General features: G+C 39.3%; 1 protein-coding gene across 2 annotated transcripts in view; it reads left to right on the forward strand.

The window, feature by feature from the left end:
• The window catches only part of LOC122397382 (zinc transporter ZIP11), a 36,783-nt gene extending 16,788 nt beyond the window's left edge, over positions 1 to 19,995 (forward strand). For both annotated transcript variants that reach the window (XM_043396513.1, XM_043396515.1), the window contains exons 5-6: positions 9,566 to 9,823; positions 19,315 to 19,995. In XM_043396513.1, the coding sequence (XP_043252448.1) occupies positions 9,566 to 9,823; positions 19,315 to 19,393 (337 nt within the window). In that variant the 3' untranslated portion in view covers positions 19,394 to 19,995. The remainder of the gene's footprint in view (positions 1 to 9,565; positions 9,824 to 19,314) is intronic.
• Positions 19,996 to 20,546: the final 551 nt, after the last annotated feature.

Consider the following 20,546-nt stretch of genomic DNA (forward strand, 5'->3'; position numbering starts at 1 on the left):
ATCGATGCTCACTGTGTGTTTTCGTATCGTCAACGATAAACGAGATAATTAGACGAATTCTGTCCTGTTTCTGGCGGATATCGCGAGTGGTAATTGCCAAAATAAATGTATCCTTTCTTAATTACTTGATGTTACGTAATTAACCCCTTGCCGTACAATGACGAGTCTGACTCGTGACAAGTTCTTAATGTCAAGTTTAACAATTATAAGGTAATTATTTGTCATCAAATCTTATTGTATATTAAGGTAAACACATTTTTACATTCACGAGGTATTCGTAAAACAAATCTATTCTTTTTCGTGGTCGTTCTTTGTACAAGCTAATTTAAACAAAATTAAATAGTACATGTGTGACAGATTATTTGGAATTAAATTGTACGTCATGGGGTTAAGTTCGAAATTTATTATATTTCTAGATACTAGCTTTTTGCACTAGTCGCGATCCTGTCTTCGGTCGCAATTATTCGAGCGATTCTTGTTTATCGTCGTCGCGACTGTTTTTCGAAAATATCCCCGAACTAACGGGGAGGGTGAAAGTTCCCCGGGGAGATTTCTCGATCGTATTTGTGACTTGACAGGAGAAGACGCGCAGCGATCGTGGAGGCAGTGGAAAAGGCAGCGGGGTTGAACATGGTCTTATGATTTTATGGTGTTAGGCCGTAGCCGGTGGCCTCGGGACTCGGAGCTGAGAAGAGCTGGAGAGCTCGCCTTGGCGTTGGTGGAATGCGGGACGGGCAAATCGCGGTCGGCCCGCTTGCGCCTCGTTCCCATGCATTCCTTACTCCCTCTCTCGTTTCTCCTCACTCTCTTATCTCTGCACCCCCTCCTTTCGCCTCTCAGTCTCACTCTCCCTCCTTTTTCTCTTGCTCTCGCTCCTTAGTTTTCTCACACAAACACGTTTATACGTGTACGTTTGTCTTTCGTTACTTCTCTCCCTTCGGTTCTCTTTTTAACGAGCGTTATACGGAACGCGTGTAAAGACACACACACACACATACACGCGCGCGTAACGGACAGATTTCCTTCTCTTTCTTTCGTTTGCCCCCCCTCCCCCCCCCCTCCCCCTCCCACGCTATCTCTGTCTGTCTATCGCTATCCTTCGTCTATCTCTATCTGTATCTTTCAGGTTCACCAATCGCGCGGCCGGTTCCTCCGAGAGATTCTTCGTGTTTCCTTCAGGACCGTTCCTCCTCGTCTTTTTACTTCTCTTCCTTCTCTTTGATTTCCTCCTACTCTTCGTCCGATATATACTTCCTTTGGAAGTCGACCCGACGCGAACGAGAAGTCCTCGTTATGGTATCTCGAGCTATCGAATTTTGCTGCTGGTTGCCGCGGTAGTTCCGCCAGCATCTAGATCGATCGAGTTTACCCATCGAAAACGATCCGCTCCAAGATCGTTTTCATCATCCACCGCACGAAAGGCTCGACGGTACGATATTTCAGAATTCGAGGATCGAGCTCCGTCCATAGACGCGTTCGAAGGTTCGCATCTGCCTTTGAAACCGAAGTTTCCGGAATAACGCCGGACGAAAGTCGACCAGCCATCATTGTTAGATATTTCGTACGAGCGAAGTATCTCGGGGAAAGTAATTTACGATTCTTTCGGTCGTTGCACGAGCACGGAGGTGAGGATAGGTGTTGCCACGTAAGGACAACCGCGGCCTTATGGAATGCAAAATGGCGACCGCGGTGCGTCCGACGAAGCTACTCGGGGCCGCCATGTTGGTACACACCGGCGAAGTGTGCTGTTATGTTCGATAGCCCGTTAAGTTCAACGATATCAACGTACCGCGTGGCTAATTTCCGCAATTTCGTTAACGAAGCAAATATTTTTTTTTTATTTTATGGCTGTCCTCGCTAGACCACCGACCTAGAGCGTGATCGAATACGCGTCGATAACGGTGCGGCCACGATACGAGTTTCACCGCGGGGAACTAAAATACACGCGTGCTACTTTTTTTTTATGGTTACCAACCAGTTTGGTAAGATCTCTTTTTCCCCTACTAGGAGATATCTTCGATTTTCGGCCCGAGACAGCGCGACGCCCTCGCGCAGAATTCCTGGGGCGACGTATCGTTTCTGGTTTAAAAGGCAAACAACGAGCACCGCGGTTTAATTCCGTTTTACGATCGCGCGCGCGGCCCGCGATCTTCGTCGAACGGGTGTACCGCTAAACCGAGGATACGAACGCGATTTGGCGCTTCGACGAGGCGACCCGCGTAAAAGATTAAGAAAGAAATTACGTTGGTTCCAAGGTTTCCCGGTGGTCCTTCACGGATCGCGTTAAAGTCGGGCCCGGTACGTCGTCGCCGCGATAAACGGTTTCTAATCTAGAAACAAACGGTACTCGAGAAAAAGGCGAAGATAACGGCTAATAGCGTTTTCAAACGTTACGTTTGGCACACGTGCGCCAATCGAGATAATCATCGGTAAACTGTTAATTTTATTATCAACGCGACGTAGGCGCGCGAAAATAGGTTCGGAAGCGGACTACTTGGAAATGTGTTCTAAATCGGCCTCGCGGCGACGCCGGTTTCATAGAAAAAGGTGGGACAAGAAACGTGGCCGTCGAAAGACTCCCGGAAGATCTATTCCTACGTCGATACTTTCTCCCGGATCCTGAGCGTCGAGGATCAAATACTCGGGCGGCATCTTTACTCCCTTAGACACTTGCGCTTCTCCCTTTTGTAAGGTTATCTGTACGCGACTTCTCTTCTCGTAACTTACAGCTAAGTCGATCTATCGTCTCCGCTCGAGCTCGGTTCTTTCCACGTCGAATCTTAACTGCGAATCATCGGTCTCGCGGGCAATCGCTTTCACGGTATAGAAACACGGTGTATAAGTCAAATTTACGAGTAAGAATATCGAGCACCGACGCTATCGATGTGCTTTCGTTTGATCTTGGCGTGCGGGGAGAAACAAAATGGAGGAGCGGACGAGAGAAAAGTCAAAAGATTCGACGTTTCTTATCCGTGATGCGACAACTTTAATAAAGCAATAACGATGTTCGTCCAACTTACAGTGTATCGTATAGGGATTCGTATCGTCTAGCATCTTTAACAGGAGTGATCGAGATCAACGGAGATAAACTCACCTGGCGTATGCACGAAAGCGTAACCCTAAAAGCTCGAATTATTGGATCCGCCAAATATTTCGTGTGGATTCATCGTACGGTGTGAAACGCAACTAACTTCAGTTCAAATCTTTAACACGTTCACTGTCAGATCAAAACCGTATAATATTCTGCACAAGTAAAATTTTGATTTTAGACCATTGTAAGCTACATAACCTAAAATTTGTTTCGGTACTTATTTTCATAACCTTGTTAAAATTCACAAACTCTATTCAAATTTATTTCCCTCGACGTCTTAACTTGAGAATTAATTTTTCTAGCATCATAATGGTAAATCCTATCACCCATATATGGGTGAATCTGACAGTCAAAGTGTTAAAGCAGATACTTATTTCATAGTTGACATTTAATTGTATGTTGTCATGAAAAAGTTTGAGGATTAGATTTTTTTTTATAATTTTGGCATAATTTTACAAATGAACATCCAAACGGAGCATTTGGGACGTATTGTGTTGTTATGTTTTGAAAAAGGAACAATCGAAGCGCGAATCGGTACAAATTTATGTAAAGTATACCGGAGATAGTGCCACTTAATAACGAATCAAAAGTAGTTTCTTAACATGTTTAATGCCATGGGGGTCACCGGTGACCGGCGACGTCAAGATTAGTAGAAATACATAATTGGAATAAATGTCAATACTAGGGTGCAGAAATTGATACAGTATAAGACATATAAGAATAGTTTTATTTATACAGCCAGTATAGTCTTCACAATGAGAATGTTCGATACGGAATCGATTATCCAGAAAATCGATTTATGTAACTCCTTGACGTGCAACGACGAGTCTGACTCGTTACAAGTTCTTGATATCAAGTTTCTCACTTATAATTAGACTACTCACTTGTCATCGAGTCTTGTATATTAAAATCAACACTTTTTTACATGCATGAGGTAATCGTGAAATGAATTTATTCTTTCTCGTGGCCGTTCCTTCTAAAAACAAATTTAAACAAAATGAAATAGCAGTAGTTTGAAAAATTATTTGGAATTAAATCGTACGTCAAGGGGTTAATACAATTTTCGATTCTTTTTTAATCGAGTCTTGGATATTTGATATTGGCACGAATTTTACTTATAGTGTGATGTATGAGACTTTTCTGTTTGTTCTTAAATCTGCATTCTAAAAACTTACAAACAGCAACAAGTAAGAAAAGAAAAATTAATATTAACTTTGAAGAAGTATTAGACTGTTCATATAATTTCTAGTTTGAGGACCATTCCTTAAATTAAAAATTTTTATATTAATCGTTAAAGATTCTGTTCCGTTTATCCCACTTTTCCATTGGTGGTTTCGAAGTTATTTTAAAAAATACAATATTATTAGATAGAATTTTCATACGATATTAGAGGTAGTTTAAGTCATCATTTTGTTGATATAGACCTCTAAAGTTTCATCTTGGAAACTATTTATCGTATTTAGATCTTTTTTTGGACTTTTTAAATAAATTTTGTTCCGAATGAAAAATCAGTTTTGTAATACCGGGAATTATAAATAAATTTTTATTTTATTGATTTATCATTATAGACAAAATTTATTTTAAAAACCCAATCCTTTCCAAATAAAACTGAAAAAGTACATTTTAACTCGATAAATAGTTTTCGAGATTAAAATTCCCAAGTACATACAATCGATTTTCACAAAAGTCGTAAATTTCAGAGACCTGTATTATTTAAACAAATTCTAAATCAACAAAATGATGACTTAAATATTATTATATTATTGATCAGTTTACTTCAATAATTTTGTAAGGAACATGCATTTCTAGTGCCTCACAAAACAAAGAATACTGTTTGGAAGTATTTCATCCTCACTAATGCTGGTGGCAAATGCAAACTTTGTTTTATTTGTCATATTTTGAACGTAAATTATAAATATACAAATTTGATTTAAAAATTTCCAAATTTATATAAAACACGATAACCCATGGATATTTCAATGTTAAAATAGATAGTATACTGAAGTGGTATCTTGAACGATTTTATAAATCGATTTTTTAATAGATCGATTCTTCAGAGTTCGATTTCATACTGCATCGAATTTTGAATGAATTCAATAATTGATTCTTCTTACATGAATCCAACAACCCTAATTCGACATATATCACGACCTTTTTAGTACAATTTTTTTGCATTTCTCTCAACTAGTTTCTTTTAATTTATTTCATAATATATTTTGCAAAATCGTCGCACTGTTCCCAGTACTTTCTCCAGCATTTTTTAAAACTTATAACGTGGTTTTCTTTCGAGTTATATTAATTTTACGAGACAACGAAAAAATTAAATAGAAGATATGAAATGCAACAATTTGTGAAGCATATAAAAGTGTAAATAGACGCTCTTACCTGATTGATGGACCCGCTCGAAAACAATAAACAAGCGAAACAGTTGCTCAACAACTCGAGTAAATAATGTGAGACAACTGATAATAGCAGGAAATAAGAAAATCGCGCGAACTTGAAATGCATTTCAACGTCACGGAGGTCACCGGTGACCTCCAGCAAGATAAATCCATTAAACATTATTATACGCCTGAACTTATCTGTTGTAGGTAGATAATATTTCAACATAATATGTACATATCACGAGATACGAAATGCGTGTTGGCATTCGACGTGTTAAACATTTTTATTTTATTTAAAATTCGCTCTCTGTAAAATCCTCTCAATGGACAAAATCTCGATTTGTAAGAGGCAATTGAATAGCGTTTGTTTAGTTTTTTATGGGAATTATGAAACTATTTGAAAGATAGGAATCGATCAGGGCGCAAAAATTTATTATCGAATGAAGATATTTCCCATCATTAAAGTACAAAAACTGAGATATTTTACGTCTTGCAACTTGTGCAAACATTTAGCGAACCAGTCCAACGATTCCTTTAGAAAATATTTCAACTGTCATCAAAATGTTCGCGAAGCGTCGATTTTAATATTCAGAGGCCCTGATAAACGTCTGAACCGTTTGATCATCCTAACATTATTGGTTGATGGTGTTTCTCGTGCGCGTAGCTCGACGATTCGAGCGTCCGGCCGCGCGCGGCTACTTACGAGCCAAGATAAAAGCCGATGGCGAGCTAACGAGAAAGTTGAACGCGCAGTTTTAAGGATATTCGCAAAGGACGCGGAAAGGCTGTTCGATGTCGTTGGTCTAGCTGTCTGGTAGTACGGTAGACGAGGAGTCCGGGAGTCAGCGGCCCTGACCGTGGAAATCAGAAAGAAGAACTCAGGAAGGAAAAGAAACCGGCCTGTAGAAACGCTTGGAAGGAGTAGCAGAAAAGAAGAGAGAAGCAGCGACGCGGACGATCAAGGTAGAAGGAGGACACGTAACGAAAGAAGGAGGGAAAAATACGAAGGTGAAGCCAGAATGGAGGAAGGGGGGAGGGGGACGATCATTCTCGGAACTTGGGTGACCTCCCCTGGTGCAACTGGCGAACAGCCGGACCCAACGGGTTAACTGTACAACCACTTATGTACCTCGATGCTATAGGAATGCGACAACGATGCCGTCCCATGAAATAACGCACTACACGCCGCGGCATGACATACCATACCATGTGCTCCCCGGCCCTATACGAGGGAACGCGTTGCAGCCTATACCGGTGATCCTGCATTGGAAGGAGGAGCTTGGATCACGTCATTCATTCACCTGCTCCGGCCACCTCGCCGCTCTCTGCCAACCGACCGCCTGATCTATTGTTCCTTGGAAATTCTAACCGTTCGTCGATCGCGGCGATCCACCGTGTCGGATCGCGGAACACCTCGCTTATTGTCTCGAACGTCGGCCCTCGTAGCTTTTTCTGCTTCCCGTCGTATCTCACTAGCCACGGCCTACCTCCGCGCCGATCGCGTTTACCCTCAGAATCCATTCGGCTTTTTCGCTAGCCTCCGCGACGTGTTCTTTTCTTACGATACGCGTATCGTTTACTCCTCAATTAAATTCTGCCCTATGCCGAGAGCGGCCGCGAATCTTTCGCGACGCGAGAGCTAAGGTCGTACGAGACCTTAGTTACCGCATTCCTGCCGCCTGAACGGACGGTTTTTCCACCTCTCCTTCCCCTAGTTTACCGAGTATCCGATCTTGTCGAGCCATTCATTCGGCTAGTCTGTCTCCTCCGATGAGTCTCGGGTACCGTTTTCTTGCTTCTTACGGTTGAATCGGATTCTCGTCGACCTACGGATCGTTTCTCGGTCGATTTGCGGTCCGGCTGACTCCCGGGGCAGCCCCCCGTTTACCGGAAATTCCACCGGTCGTCTAGCCTCGATCCGTTTTCCATTGTCTCGGATGAAAATTTTTAATGCTCGCTTCTGGCACCGTCGTGGATTAAAACAGCCCGTAACGCTGGAGGAACGATTCGCTCGGGGGTAAACATTTCTTCGCCATTCCAGCGTGGATTCCTCTGGCACGGTTCATTCATTCCTTCGGCCCCACCATTTTTACCTCGAGATTCTTCGTTTCGCGTAAATCGCCACGGTGCGCGTCTCGCGTTCGGAAGAAAAGATCTACGGAACTGAACGAGGCTCGATCGACAGGGGGGGAAATAAAATTCACCGACGATTTAAAAGTCTTTCTAAATGCCCCGGAGTGCCGGTGCATTATGTGTCTTGTCTGCATTTGAGTGTTACGTATACGTACACGATCGTGTTGGTTCATTCACCTGCTGCGTAGCTCGCTCTCCTGCGTTCCCCGCACCGTCGCTTCTTCTCTTGGCTTCTTTCGTTCAGTCTGTCTGGGCTCCCTTCATTATACTCTGCCTGTATTAATCCTTGGACCGTACATAGATCACGGTTACGTATCCAGCAAGCTTTAAAGAAAATTTCGAGACAAAGATGTCGTTCGATTATAAATTGTTGCATTTATAGATCGTCTGGAAATAATTTTTAAAATATCATTGTGAAGATTGTCAATGTTGCTCGATGAACCACAATGACATTTTGGACACGATGGTCGAAGCGAGATGTCGTTGGATAGGTACATACAGTTATTCACAAAATCGAACGTCTACCTAAATTGGCAATGGTGATTGGCGGAAAAGTAAACAAAAACACACAGTTTCAAAAGTAAAGACAGAATATGTACTTTGTTTGGATATTTCAGCGGTTAATTTAATGACGAAATTTTTGTTAAAAATTTCCTATTTACCTATATTTGATACCAAACGTAAAAGTACTCTTATTTGAGCGTACAGATATTACATTATACAAAAATAACAAAGTTAAACGTAATTTTAATATGTCGTTGCATAATCTTGTGCATTTATAACTGCCTTTAAATGTTTTTTTATTTGAGTTATTGCTAAACGATCACTCGACTTTAACTTTAATTCCAGCCAGAGCTGCTCAATTGGATTAATATCCAGTTTCGTACAGAAATATAGGAATTTTTATCACGGAAACTATTTATCGTATAGAAACGTATTTTTTCAGTTTTATTTGGAAATGATTGTCTTTTTTAAATAAATTTTCCCAATAATAATAAATTAGTAAAGTAAAAATTTAATAATAATTTCTGATATCGCAAATTATTATTCATTGAGAACAAAATTTATTTCGAAAGGCCATTCTTTTCTTAATAAAACTGACATGAATCATCTCAGTACGATAAATAGTTTCCAAGATAAAGCTTTAGAGGTCTGTATCTTTGAAATAAATTCGAAACCAGCAAAGTGATGACTTAAATTACCCCGAAATATTCAATTTTAAACAAAATTCAAGACATTGGAATGACAAAAAATTTCGCCCATTTTTAAAAAACCCGTAAACTTTAGACGTCTGTATTTTTTAAATAAATTCGAAACCACCAGTGACACTCTCTCCGGTAGATTTTACATAAATTTAAATTTGGCATAATACGTCGCAAAAGTTCCGTTAAAAAAAAATCCAATCCTCAAACTTTCTCACAACAATGTACAATTAAATGCCAACTATCAAGTAATTACATGCTTTTAAGATTTGAATGGAAGTTAGTTGCGTTTCACACCGTCTGATGGCAAGTATTGACAAAATCCACACGAAATATTCCCTCGATCCGATAGAATGCCAGAGAAGCGGGATTAGCTTCTAGCAGTAAGCACGAAAGAGCGACTTAGAACGGGCATCTAGGAAGCCTCGCAGCTCGGGCACTCGACTCTCGGGCAGATAGAAAAATGTAGAGAATGTCGAAGCGTCGACCAGTTTCAAGAACTCACCGCGACCGCGAGCAGAGGAGAGTGTGCAAGTTGGCTCGTGCAGAGCCACCTTGTCTCTTGGGTTTTATTCTTATCGTTCGATCGCGATGCACGTTGCTTTCTTGCCTCCCGCTAGAGCTAGCGTAATTTTTCTCCGCCGCCCCGTCGACTAACTTCGCCTTAGCGTAATTCTACCCCTCGACCGATCCGAGGATCCCGTTCAATTTACAGAACCGTAAATAAGGATTTCGGTTTTACGTTTTTGTTGCAGAAATCTCGCGTTCGGAATCGGCATTCAGAATTTTCCCGAGGGATTGGCGGTGTCTCTGCCCCTTCAAGCGGCTGGAATTAGCAGCTTGAAGAGCTTCTGGTACGGTCAACTCTCGGGGATGGTGGAACCTATCGCCGGTGTCCTTGGTGCTGCCGGAGTGACGTTCGCTGAACCTGCGCTACCTTATGCACTTGCTTTTGCAGCCGGTGCAATGATCTACGTAGTGATCGACGACATCGTCCCGGAAGCGCATCAGAGGTTTGTTTATCGCTTATCTATCGAACGACTTTACGCACGAATCGCGAACAGAATGTCGCGAATATATATATATCGGTGCCTGGGTGGAATAATTTTCGGCTAAGCGAACTGCTTCTCCCACACGTATAACTGAAACGATATCATTCCCCACCACTGTTTATGTTCATTTAGCGCGAGCAAATCAACCGATCCTTGTGCCCGATGATCCCAGGTGAGAGACGATTCGAATTTCATCTACTATTGAGAATCAGAATTTTTATATTTGTCGTTGTACATATCGTCGTGAGTCTAATCGATTAATTGAAGAGGTTTCCCCAATGAAACAAAGTCTAAATACGACTTCGATCGAACCGTCTTTAATTATAATAGGGTCAGTTGGACTGATATGGAGTACGTTCCTAATTTGGAACACCGCGATTTTCTCATCTATCGACGATGAATGCAATCGATTACATTCGTAAAAAAGTATTCAAGAAAATTTCGCAGCCTGAGCTTTTGCAAGGTGATCTTTGACCTAATATTACACATAATAAGGTAAGTGCATCAGCTTTGTGCTAGCTCGTTTATTTCTTCAAATATAGTCACATTTTTGTAATAATTGTCGAAATTACGGATTTCTATCTCGTAAAATATTTTTAAAAACTCAAGGAATAACAGTATATAGGGCGTTCGACCACGCCTGGGAAAAATGTTAATAGAAGATTCTAGAGGCCAAAATAAGACGAAAATCAAGGATACTAATTTGTTGATTTCGGTAAAGAATTTTTTTTCTCGAAAGTACGTAGGATTTCGGGGGTATGTCTATCCACCAAAAATGATTGTAATTGACATCCTCAACCGAAAATAATTTTTCCAGAACGATTTGAAATTTTTCAATTTTGTCGAATTTGACAACCTACTCGAATTTTTTTCTCGGAAGTGCGTAGGATTTCGGGGTTATATCTGTTCACCAAAAATACTTGTAATCGACCCCCGAAACCAAAAATAATTTTTCCAGAATAATTTGAAATTTTTTAATTTTGTCGAAAAATTTAGGCAGCCTCTATGATTGATTTTTTAAGAAAATTCATTTTTGATTTTTAATAAATTTGTTTGACGCTGTACGGAAATGTTGTCTAATACTTTTTTGTAGGTATCCATGAGTTCTCCTTCCATACTAAATTTCAATGAAATACATTTACTATTGTAGGAGTTATAGTCGTTTGAAGTTTGGACCATTTTTATCGGGGTTTTCTCAATTTACAGGGTTAACGAACAACTTTTCGGGATTTCTTAGAATGTCTATATATTCTACACCAAAATACGCGTTGTTTGCATTTTTTTAAATTAAAATCCACCAATCCGTTCAGGAGTTATGACATTTTAAAGATTCACATTTTCAGGGAAGCCTCACATTAGATTTTCGGTAAAGAATTTTTTTTTTTGAAAATGCGTAGGATTTCGAGGATATGTTTATCGACCAAAAATGATTGCAATTGACCCTTGCAATCAAAAATAATTTTTCTGTAAATGATTTGAAATTTTTTAATTTAATTTTTCATAACTTTTTAACAAATTGATATTCTTGATTTTCGTCCTATTTTAACCTCTAGAACACACTATACATAGAAAATGAGGACCTCAATATAAAAAGTAAACATTTTCTAAACTGTTATTATATTTTAAATTTGACTGTTACTAGTGAAAAAGGCATAACATTTCCTATAAATTCATAATATTTAAGTTTTTATAAAAGTTCTGCAAGAAAAAGTATTCCATATTAGGGCAACTGACCCTATCGATGCTCGGTTTATTGTACGTTTAAGGCCGCGACAACCTGAGAAGCAGAAGAGTGTGTGACGATAATTGTGACAATCTGAGAGACAGAACAGTGATCGAAAGTACTTTGAACGAATTCGCGTTTAAACTGATTTTCACTAGGAAAATCTCATCGATCCGTTTGTAAACTTTTATGAAGATGTAATGAAAAATACACAAATTTTTATTTTTGCTATTGGATGTTTCGTTCCGGGCATGCGTATTGTCACTCTCGACCGCAAGTTACCAGACGCGGGTAATCCGAGACTTGTGCCGTTCTTGTTCTATCTTGCTCGCTTTCGGTGTATCCTGTTTACTCTGCTTATTGGTCGTTATGTGCGTAGCTCAGCCACGGCTTGATGTAAAAACAGATTGATCCCTGATATGAAAACCCGACCTTTCCCCGGATAACTTAAACACAAAGGGTCCAATTTTGTTTAATTATTCTGGGATTACTATATTTGGCAATTGGAAAGAAAAGGGACCTATTGATTCGTATCCTATATGGTTCCAAAACTTTCTGCTAATAATAACGACCTCTTTACCGAGTGTGTTAAAAAAATGACGCGAATTTTCATTTTTTGCTTTAAAAAAGTAATCTAGCCATGGAAATTGATATTATCCCCTTCAAAGTAGCTCCTATTTAATAAAATACACTTGATCGAACGAACACTCGAGGAAAGCACTCTTTGTTGTTCTTTTCAAATCTGCGATTATGCTTTTATTTCCTCTGCAATCGCAAATCGTCTTCAATGTCCTCTTCATTCATGTTTTCTGCCAACAATTTGCGAATTAATAGTGACGTGTGAGCCACTGCGTTATCATAATGCAAAAGTTGTGTAAATGATTTGAAATTTTATAATTTAATTAACTTTTTAACGACGCCTCGATCAACAAATTGATATTCTTGATTTTCGTCTTATTTTGGCCTCTAGAATCTCCTATTAAAAGTAAAGATAACCAGTAATAACACACAGCAATTATTAACTGAGTAATATATGCGATATATAATATTATTTAAATATCTTTTTAAGATATTTACGACACTTTAATTATCAAAGGGATCATCTATCGTATTGTTGATACATTTAAATTTCCCGCACAATTCGACGGCCATCTTGCGACGTAGCACATCCCTTTCGTCCACAACGTCCCAAATTTTTAACGTTATTATGTTATAAAAACTTTTTATAAATTTTGTTGGGTGGATAGTATATCTCCAAGCTATTGTACGATAATTTATGCTTCCATGACAGACCGAAATTTCTTTCTTTTCTACCATTTTTTTATTATTTGACAAACACTCCAGCTCTCATAAATTCTTAATAAAAGCTGATTGCTTTCCTCGAAATAAATGAGATATTTCAATATAAAGTAACACGTCAGTCGAGTGTCCAATTAGTGTACAATTTACCTGTACAAAAATAAAAATATTTTCTTCGATTCTTTACCACATAATTTACATACCATACAATATAGTATAGTACTCTGTAAATAATACTATTTCGGTTAATATTCGTTGATAACTATTTCTATTAGGTGGTCTCATAAGTTCGTTTTTCTAAAAGTAGTTTTTTAACACGTTTAATGCAATGGGGGTCACCGGTGACCGGCACTCAGATTGATGGTAACGCCATGGAGGCATGTAAACATTAGTAAAAATAGATAATTATAATAAAGGTTAATACTTAAAAATTTTTCAATCCTATCATTGTTGCTACATTAATGCAGACATTAATGCAGTATAAAACATATAAAAATAGCTTTATTTATATCACCAGTACAGTCTTCATACTATGTCACGACTTTTTTAGTACAATTTTCTGCGATTGTCGTAACTAGTTTTATATGAATTTTTTTTTTACAACATATTTTTCAAAAATTGTAGCACAGTTCCCAATACTTTTCCCAACATTCTTTCAAACTCATGTCGTGATTTTTTCAGTAAGCTTTCACTATCATAGTACGAATTACTTGAGGCGTAATCTTCATTCGAAGTCATATTAATTTTAAGGGTTACCTAAATAATTAAATAGAAGATATGAAATGTAAAAATTTGTGTACTGTATAAGAGTGTAATAGATACTCTTACAAGAGAAACAGTTGCTTAACAACTCGAATAAGCAATTCAAGACAACTGATAATTGCAAAAAATAAGAAAATCGCGTGAAATCATTTAGCAAGATAGATTCATTGAACATAATTATACACTCCAACTTATCTGTTGTAGATAATATTTCAACATAATATGTGTCACACGATAAAAAATTCATGTTGGCGCGACAAGCAATCTACGTAAAATTAACTTGGTATTCAACGTGTTAAACATGCTCATTTTATTTCAAATTCGCCCACTGTAAAATCCCCTCAATGGACAAAACTGTAATTCGTATCAGCTTATTGAGTTACAGCTCTTGTCTAACTTTTTATAGGAATTATGAAGCTATTTGAAAGATGGGAATAGATCAGGACATAAAATTTCTTATCGAGTGAAGATAATTTCTACCTGTTTGCACTTTAGAACCGTACGAACTGGCCATCCCAATATAATAATTCGTATCTTGCTTCAAGTATTCCTCACATTTTTGCATATTAAGCGCACTCTGTGGTCTTTTCGAGAATCAAAATTTCCCATAAACCTATCAACATCCAATTAAGAGTGATCCTGGTTCATCGAGGATGTCGATCGTTGAGGATCCCCCAGTTGCAGGTGATTACGGATGCTTCGCCGTATTTCTTCTCCCCCGTATCACGAAACTGGTGTGAAACACTCGCGTAGAAAAGGTTAGAGGACTCCGGTAGGACGATAACCTTGGTTAGAAAAAAAGATTTGTTCCGCGACCATCGCGCGCGGTACCAAATACCTGGTTAAGTGGTGGGAAGGTAGGAGGATGTCTAGCATCGTCTACGGAGATAGACGCGCGCATAGAGCGTATTTGGGAACGATTACGGTACAATGGCGCGTGACGGCAGTGGCGTAGTTAGCACGGCGTCGGTAAAACGGACGTAGCGAATTTCTTTCCCAGGCCCGGCGGCCTAGCTGAAGACGCATTGTCATTATAATTGGCTTCTTTTGTATTTCGCGTGCGATCTAACCGCCCTGCCCGGATACCCGAAGCATATACCGTACATACTAGCGCGTTTGCTCCTGAGATAGTAGACCTCGGTTCGCTCCCTCGGGAACCCTCCGGGGCTCCGGAAAACACAAAAGTGAAAATGAATCCCCCCCTCCGCCCCTCCCTTTACCGGGTAAACCGTTGCTCGACCTCCAAGAGGCAGCGGTTGCTCGTGCACGCCGCGTGTGATCTTTTCCAAAAGAGAGACCGAGGGAAGAGACTACAATGCTCGCTCGCTTGCTTCGCTTTCTGGTTTAGCGGGACGACGGAGTTTCTTCGGGAAAGGCGCGAACGCGTGCGGAGGACGCAGTGAAATCTATTCTACCGCGTGGAGATCGAGCGATATCGCGACGAGAAGCGCGAAGGGACAAGGACAAGAGAAAGTTTCGCGGGATCTGGGAATCGGTTGGTTCTCGTGGATGGCGCGTGTGGTCGAGCGTCCGAAACCGACGATCGAGAGTCGAAGGGTAGGAGGGCCTGCGTTGCCTGGGAATCGAATTTTTCACGGCGAACGGGCAACGCGATGGCCGGTGGAATTCTTAGAACTCGGGTCGTTCGTTGTCATTTGCATGATGGACACGAATGTGACGATTTTTCGTACGATCGTTCGCGCAACCGTCGCTCGATACGGCTGTTTTCGCGATAATTTTAAACTGTGTAGGAGTTTAAATCATTAAAAAAATATAATATTTTATGCTTTCTGTACCGTTTTGTTTATAATTTATCGATTTAAAGCAACAGAACAAATAACATTATTATATTAGGACGACCCGTAAGTTTATGGAGTTCGATACTTCTGAAATTGACGAGGATAAAATTTGTAATTTAATAGATAACAAATAAAATTTGTTAGTTTGGAGGATTTTTGAAATTTTAAACATATTAACATCAACAATTCATCGAAATTTGAAATGAATAGATATTGTGTCATAGCTCGAAGTTTTGGAATTCACACTTATTATGGTGTAAAACCAGACTTAATATGGCCCTGCAAGAAGTAATCAAATGGCAGCAATTCTCTGCATGGCTGCGTTTCTCGAAATAATCATATTATGGAACTTCGATCTTTACAAAAGCAATATTCGATAGAAGTATGGGATATGGCACCATATTGCTAAAATCTTTATTTTGAAAGGAATAAAGGCCAATGACTCCATCAATCAAAACGACACACTATACAGGGTGTTCGGCCACCTCTAGCAAAAATTTTAATGAGCGATAGTAGAGGCCAAAATAAGACGAAAATCAAGAATACCAATTTGTTGATGGAAGCTTCGTTAAAAAGTTATTAACGTTTAAAGTGCCGCCCTTACTGAATTTTTTTCTCGAAAATGCGCAAGATTTCGGGGGTATGTCTATTCACCAAAAATGTCTGTAATTGAGCCCTACAACCGGAAATAATTTTTCCACAACGATTTGCAATTTTTTAATTTTCTCGAATAATCTCACACCTTCTCTATTTTTTTTCTCGAAAGTGGGCAGGATTTCATGGGTATGTCTAATGACAAAAACTGATTGTAATTGACCCCCGCAACCGAAAATAATTTTTCCAAAACGATTTGCAATTTTTTTTCTCCGTTGAAAAATTTAGGCACCTAATTGGATTTTCAGTAAGGAATTTTTTTCTCGAAAGTGCGTACGATTTCGGAGGTATGTGTAACGATAAAAAATGATTGTAATTGATCCCCGCAACCGAAAATAATTTTTTTAGAACGATTTGAAAAATTTTTTTTCGCCGCAAAAATTTCACCACCTACTCGATTTTTTTTCTCGAAAGTAGATAGGATTTCGGAGGTATGCGTACTCACCAAAAATGATTGTAGTTGACCCCCGCAACCGAAAATAATTTTTCCAGAACGATTTGAAATTTTTGAATTTAATTGTTAATAACTTTTTAACGAAGCTTCCATCAACAAATTGGTATTCTTGATTTTCGTCTTATTTTGGCCTCTACTATCGCTCATTAAAATTTTTGCTAGAGGTGGCCGAACACCCTGTATAGTAACTTTTTGCGGGTACAAGGGTTGTTCGACTATTAAACGAAGGTTAGCACCTTCCCAAATTCGACAATTTTGCTTATTGCCCGCTTATTAACAACCCGTTCACCAACTCTATATTCACACGTATGCCCAATAATACTTTCGAATCCATTTTTATTTTCATCTAATAATATACAGGGTATTCGACCACCCCTGGCGAAAATTTTAATTGGAGATTCTAGAGGCTAGAATAAGACGAAAATCAAGGATATCAATGTTTTGATTGAGACTTCGTTAAAAAGTTATTAACAAATTAAATTAAAAAATTTCAAATCGTTCTGGAAAAATTATTTTCGGTTGCGGGGGTCAATTACAATCATTTTCGGTGAATACATACTATATACCCCTGATACCCTATCCACTTTCGAGAACAAAATTCGAGAAAGTATGCAATTTTTTCGACAAAATTAAAAAATTTCAAATCATTCTGGAAAAATTATTTTCGGTTGCGGGGGTCAATTACAATCATTTTTGTTTATTAGTCATACCCTAAAAATCCTACCCATTTTACAGAAAAAAATTCGAGAAGGTGTGAAATTTTTCGACAAAATTAAAAAATTTCAAATCGTTCTGGAAAAATTATTTTCGGTTGTGAGGGTCAATTACAATTATTTTTTATCATTAAATATACCCTCGAAATCCTGCCCACTTTCGAGAAAAAAATTCGAGAAGGTGTGTATTTTTTTCGACAAAATTAAAAAATTTCAAATCATTCTGGAAAAATTATTTTCGTTTGTGAGGGTCAATTACAATTATTTTTTATCATTAAATATACCCTCGAAATCCTGCCCACTTTCGAGAAAAAAATTCGAGAAGGTGTGTATTTTTTTCGACAAAATTAAAAAATTTCAAATCATTCTGGAAAAATTATTTTCGGTTGTGAGGGTCAATTACAATTATTTTTTATCATTAAATATACCCTCGAAATCCTGCCCACTTTCGAGAAAAAAATTCGAGAAGGTGTGTATTTTTTTCGACAAAATTAAAAAATTTCAAATCATTCTGGAAAAATTATTTTCGGTTGAGGGTGTCAATTACAATAATTTTTGGTGAATAGACCTACCCCCAAAATTCTACCCGCTTTCTAGAAAAAAATTCAGTACGAGCAGGATTTTAACGTTAATAACTTTCTAACGAAGCCCCCATCAACAAATTAGTATTCTTGATTTTCGTCTTATTTTGGCCTCTAAAATTTCCCATTAAAATGTTAAAAATAACCATTAGTGTTAATGTTGCCGATATTGTGAAATCGATTAGTCATAGTGTTGCAGGTAGTTGAATTCGTGTCTCGTTGTCGCCTACAATATTATGAAGTTAAAAATACCTAGTTCCATTTAGAAATGTAACAGTAACCTTCATTTTTTTTATCGAAAATCAATTTGTTTTTAAATTTAAGCAACTTTAATTTCTTGTCGGTGAAACACTGATTAACTTAGATAGGAAACATTTCGAAAGGGGTTGAAAAATCGTGGGGATTAGTTCGTGCCTTACCCTGTATAATAATAATAACAATGCAATATTTTATTTGTTATTATTATATATCTCGAAATATGTACATTTTTAAATCAAATAATATTACCATTTAGTCAAAAATTTAAATACTACTCCTCATTGCGAATGTTGGTGCATGGATCAACAATTCTTCCTCTTAAGTAACCATAATTTTATAATATCTGTAATACACTTGACACTAAATTATGAAGAATTTACCTTCTATCATTTAAAACGATTATCCCACTGATAAATCACCCTGCAAACAAGAATACATCAAAGTATTTAGTGAATACTACAAACGGCGATATTTCAAAGTTTACGTTTATTTTAACTTTCTCACATTCTCACGAGATGTATAATCATATCCTGATAGAATTGTTCGTTGTCAGCGTGACCCCAAATCGGCCTATTTCTACCCACCCTCGTTTCGCCGGTGGCCCCCGGAAGCTTTTCTTCTCGATCGCGATAGACGGACGGAGCATCGTGCGTTCGTAACGCGCGATGAGACGGTAATGGCTAATAAAAGTACAAATTTCTGAAGCACACCGAAAGGAGGTATTTACCGCGCGGATATGATTGATGTGGTAGAACGCCCACCGAAACACAACGGCGCATTTCACCAGCCGTTAAAATTGATGGCCGTGTATAATTTACGAAATCAACAAGCCGTGACGTGCAATACCGGGGTACGCGCGTGTGTGTATGCTTTGTGTGTGCTTAATCCTTATTTGTGCCGTGAAAAACCCTTTTATTTCTCGCCATCTTGCGGTATTCTTTCTCTTTGGTCGTTGCCATGGCCATACCTGGATGATCCCCGACACGCCGCCGATCCTAACTTTTTCTGCCGCCACCAGTATCTCCCCATGGCTTGATTTTTCCATTCGCCTCCTCTATCGTGCTCCATCGCACGTGCTAATCGACATCGTCAGAGCCATCAGCCTACTCGTTTCCTCCTCTCAGATCCCACCGCCGCGACGAAAAAGCATGCCCGCGTTTTACAAAGTAGTCCGAAAGAAAATGTTTTTTTTCCCCTTTCTGATTACAGTGAAAATGGTAAACTCGCCAGCGGCGCTGCCATCGTTGGTTTCTTGGCGATGATGTCCCTAGACGTTGGATTAGGGTAAAATTTCGATGCACCTGCCGCGACACACAGACGTCAATTCCTCTCTATACACGTTCCGTAACAAAATATCCCGCGAGAAGACTAAAAACCACGATCGGGGTCGGTCCGTTTCGATCCAACGCTCGTTCGAATCGAAGACAATCGCGACACGAATCACGGCTAAAAACTTTGTTTACAGCGCGATAAAACTCGATTCAGAGCGTTTCCCGTATCGAAATTAGCGAAATGTGGCTTCCATGAATTTAGCCTCGGTTGATCCGACTCAGGAGTCAATCAGATCAACGAGACGATGACCTTCGGCAACGCTTTAGGAGAATTCTACGTCGTGGTCGTCGTTGCACAAACGGAAACGTCGAACGCGTGACGACGGAAAGTTTTGATCGGACATTGGAATCGCTTCTCTCAGGGAACGTTTATACCCCGGATCTTGTTTTCGTCCGATGCTAAAATCGCGAGGTCGATGCATCGTGAAGTACAGGCCGAGCGTCGATGGCCGTGGCGTTTCAATTCACGTGGGGCGCGGAGAAAAACCGGGTAATTGCTTCTCGAAGTTTCCCTGCCGTCAAACGAAAACGGTAGTTAATCATTCCTTGTAAAAAAAGATACGAAAACTAGAAGCGACGCGGAATACATCGCATACGTTTGCCTTTGGAGGGCGAGATTGGAAATTCGAGTTGACGCCAGAAGTGTTTGGTAAAAATTCCTAAAAAAAAAAAAAACAAAAAAAAAACAAAGAATTATTGCGCTCGTAAGGATCGTCTGGGTCGATCGGCTGCGCTTTCCGCGTATCGATCGAGAACGGTTCCCCGTGTCGCGTTACGCAAGATCCCACCCGTCTGTTTCTTAAATGCGTTTTTCTCACGAATAGTAAGAACGTCGCAACCTCGAAGTGTCTCTCGCACGGCACGCATGCAATCGTTTCGAGCATGCTGGGTAAGTGCACGCATATTTATTATGCTATATCCGCGATACATCATTCCAATCTTGTCGTTCGTGATCGATCCAACGATTCGAGAGCATGAACGTACGATCGATGCAGCATAATTGCCGGATATACGCGTGCAAGATGCACCGATCTTAGTTCTCAGGTGCACTGATTTAAGTTTAAACTGCCACCTTGCCATTCTTTGTTCCCAACAATGTATATACTTATC

The sequence above is a fragment of the Colletes gigas genome, unplaced genomic scaffold, assembly GCF_013123115.1.
Source record: "Colletes gigas isolate AHSC1104 unplaced genomic scaffold, ASM1312311v1 Colletes_gigas_Sc00009, whole genome shotgun sequence".
Lineage (NCBI taxonomy): Eukaryota > Metazoa > Arthropoda > Insecta > Hymenoptera > Colletidae > Colletes > Colletes gigas.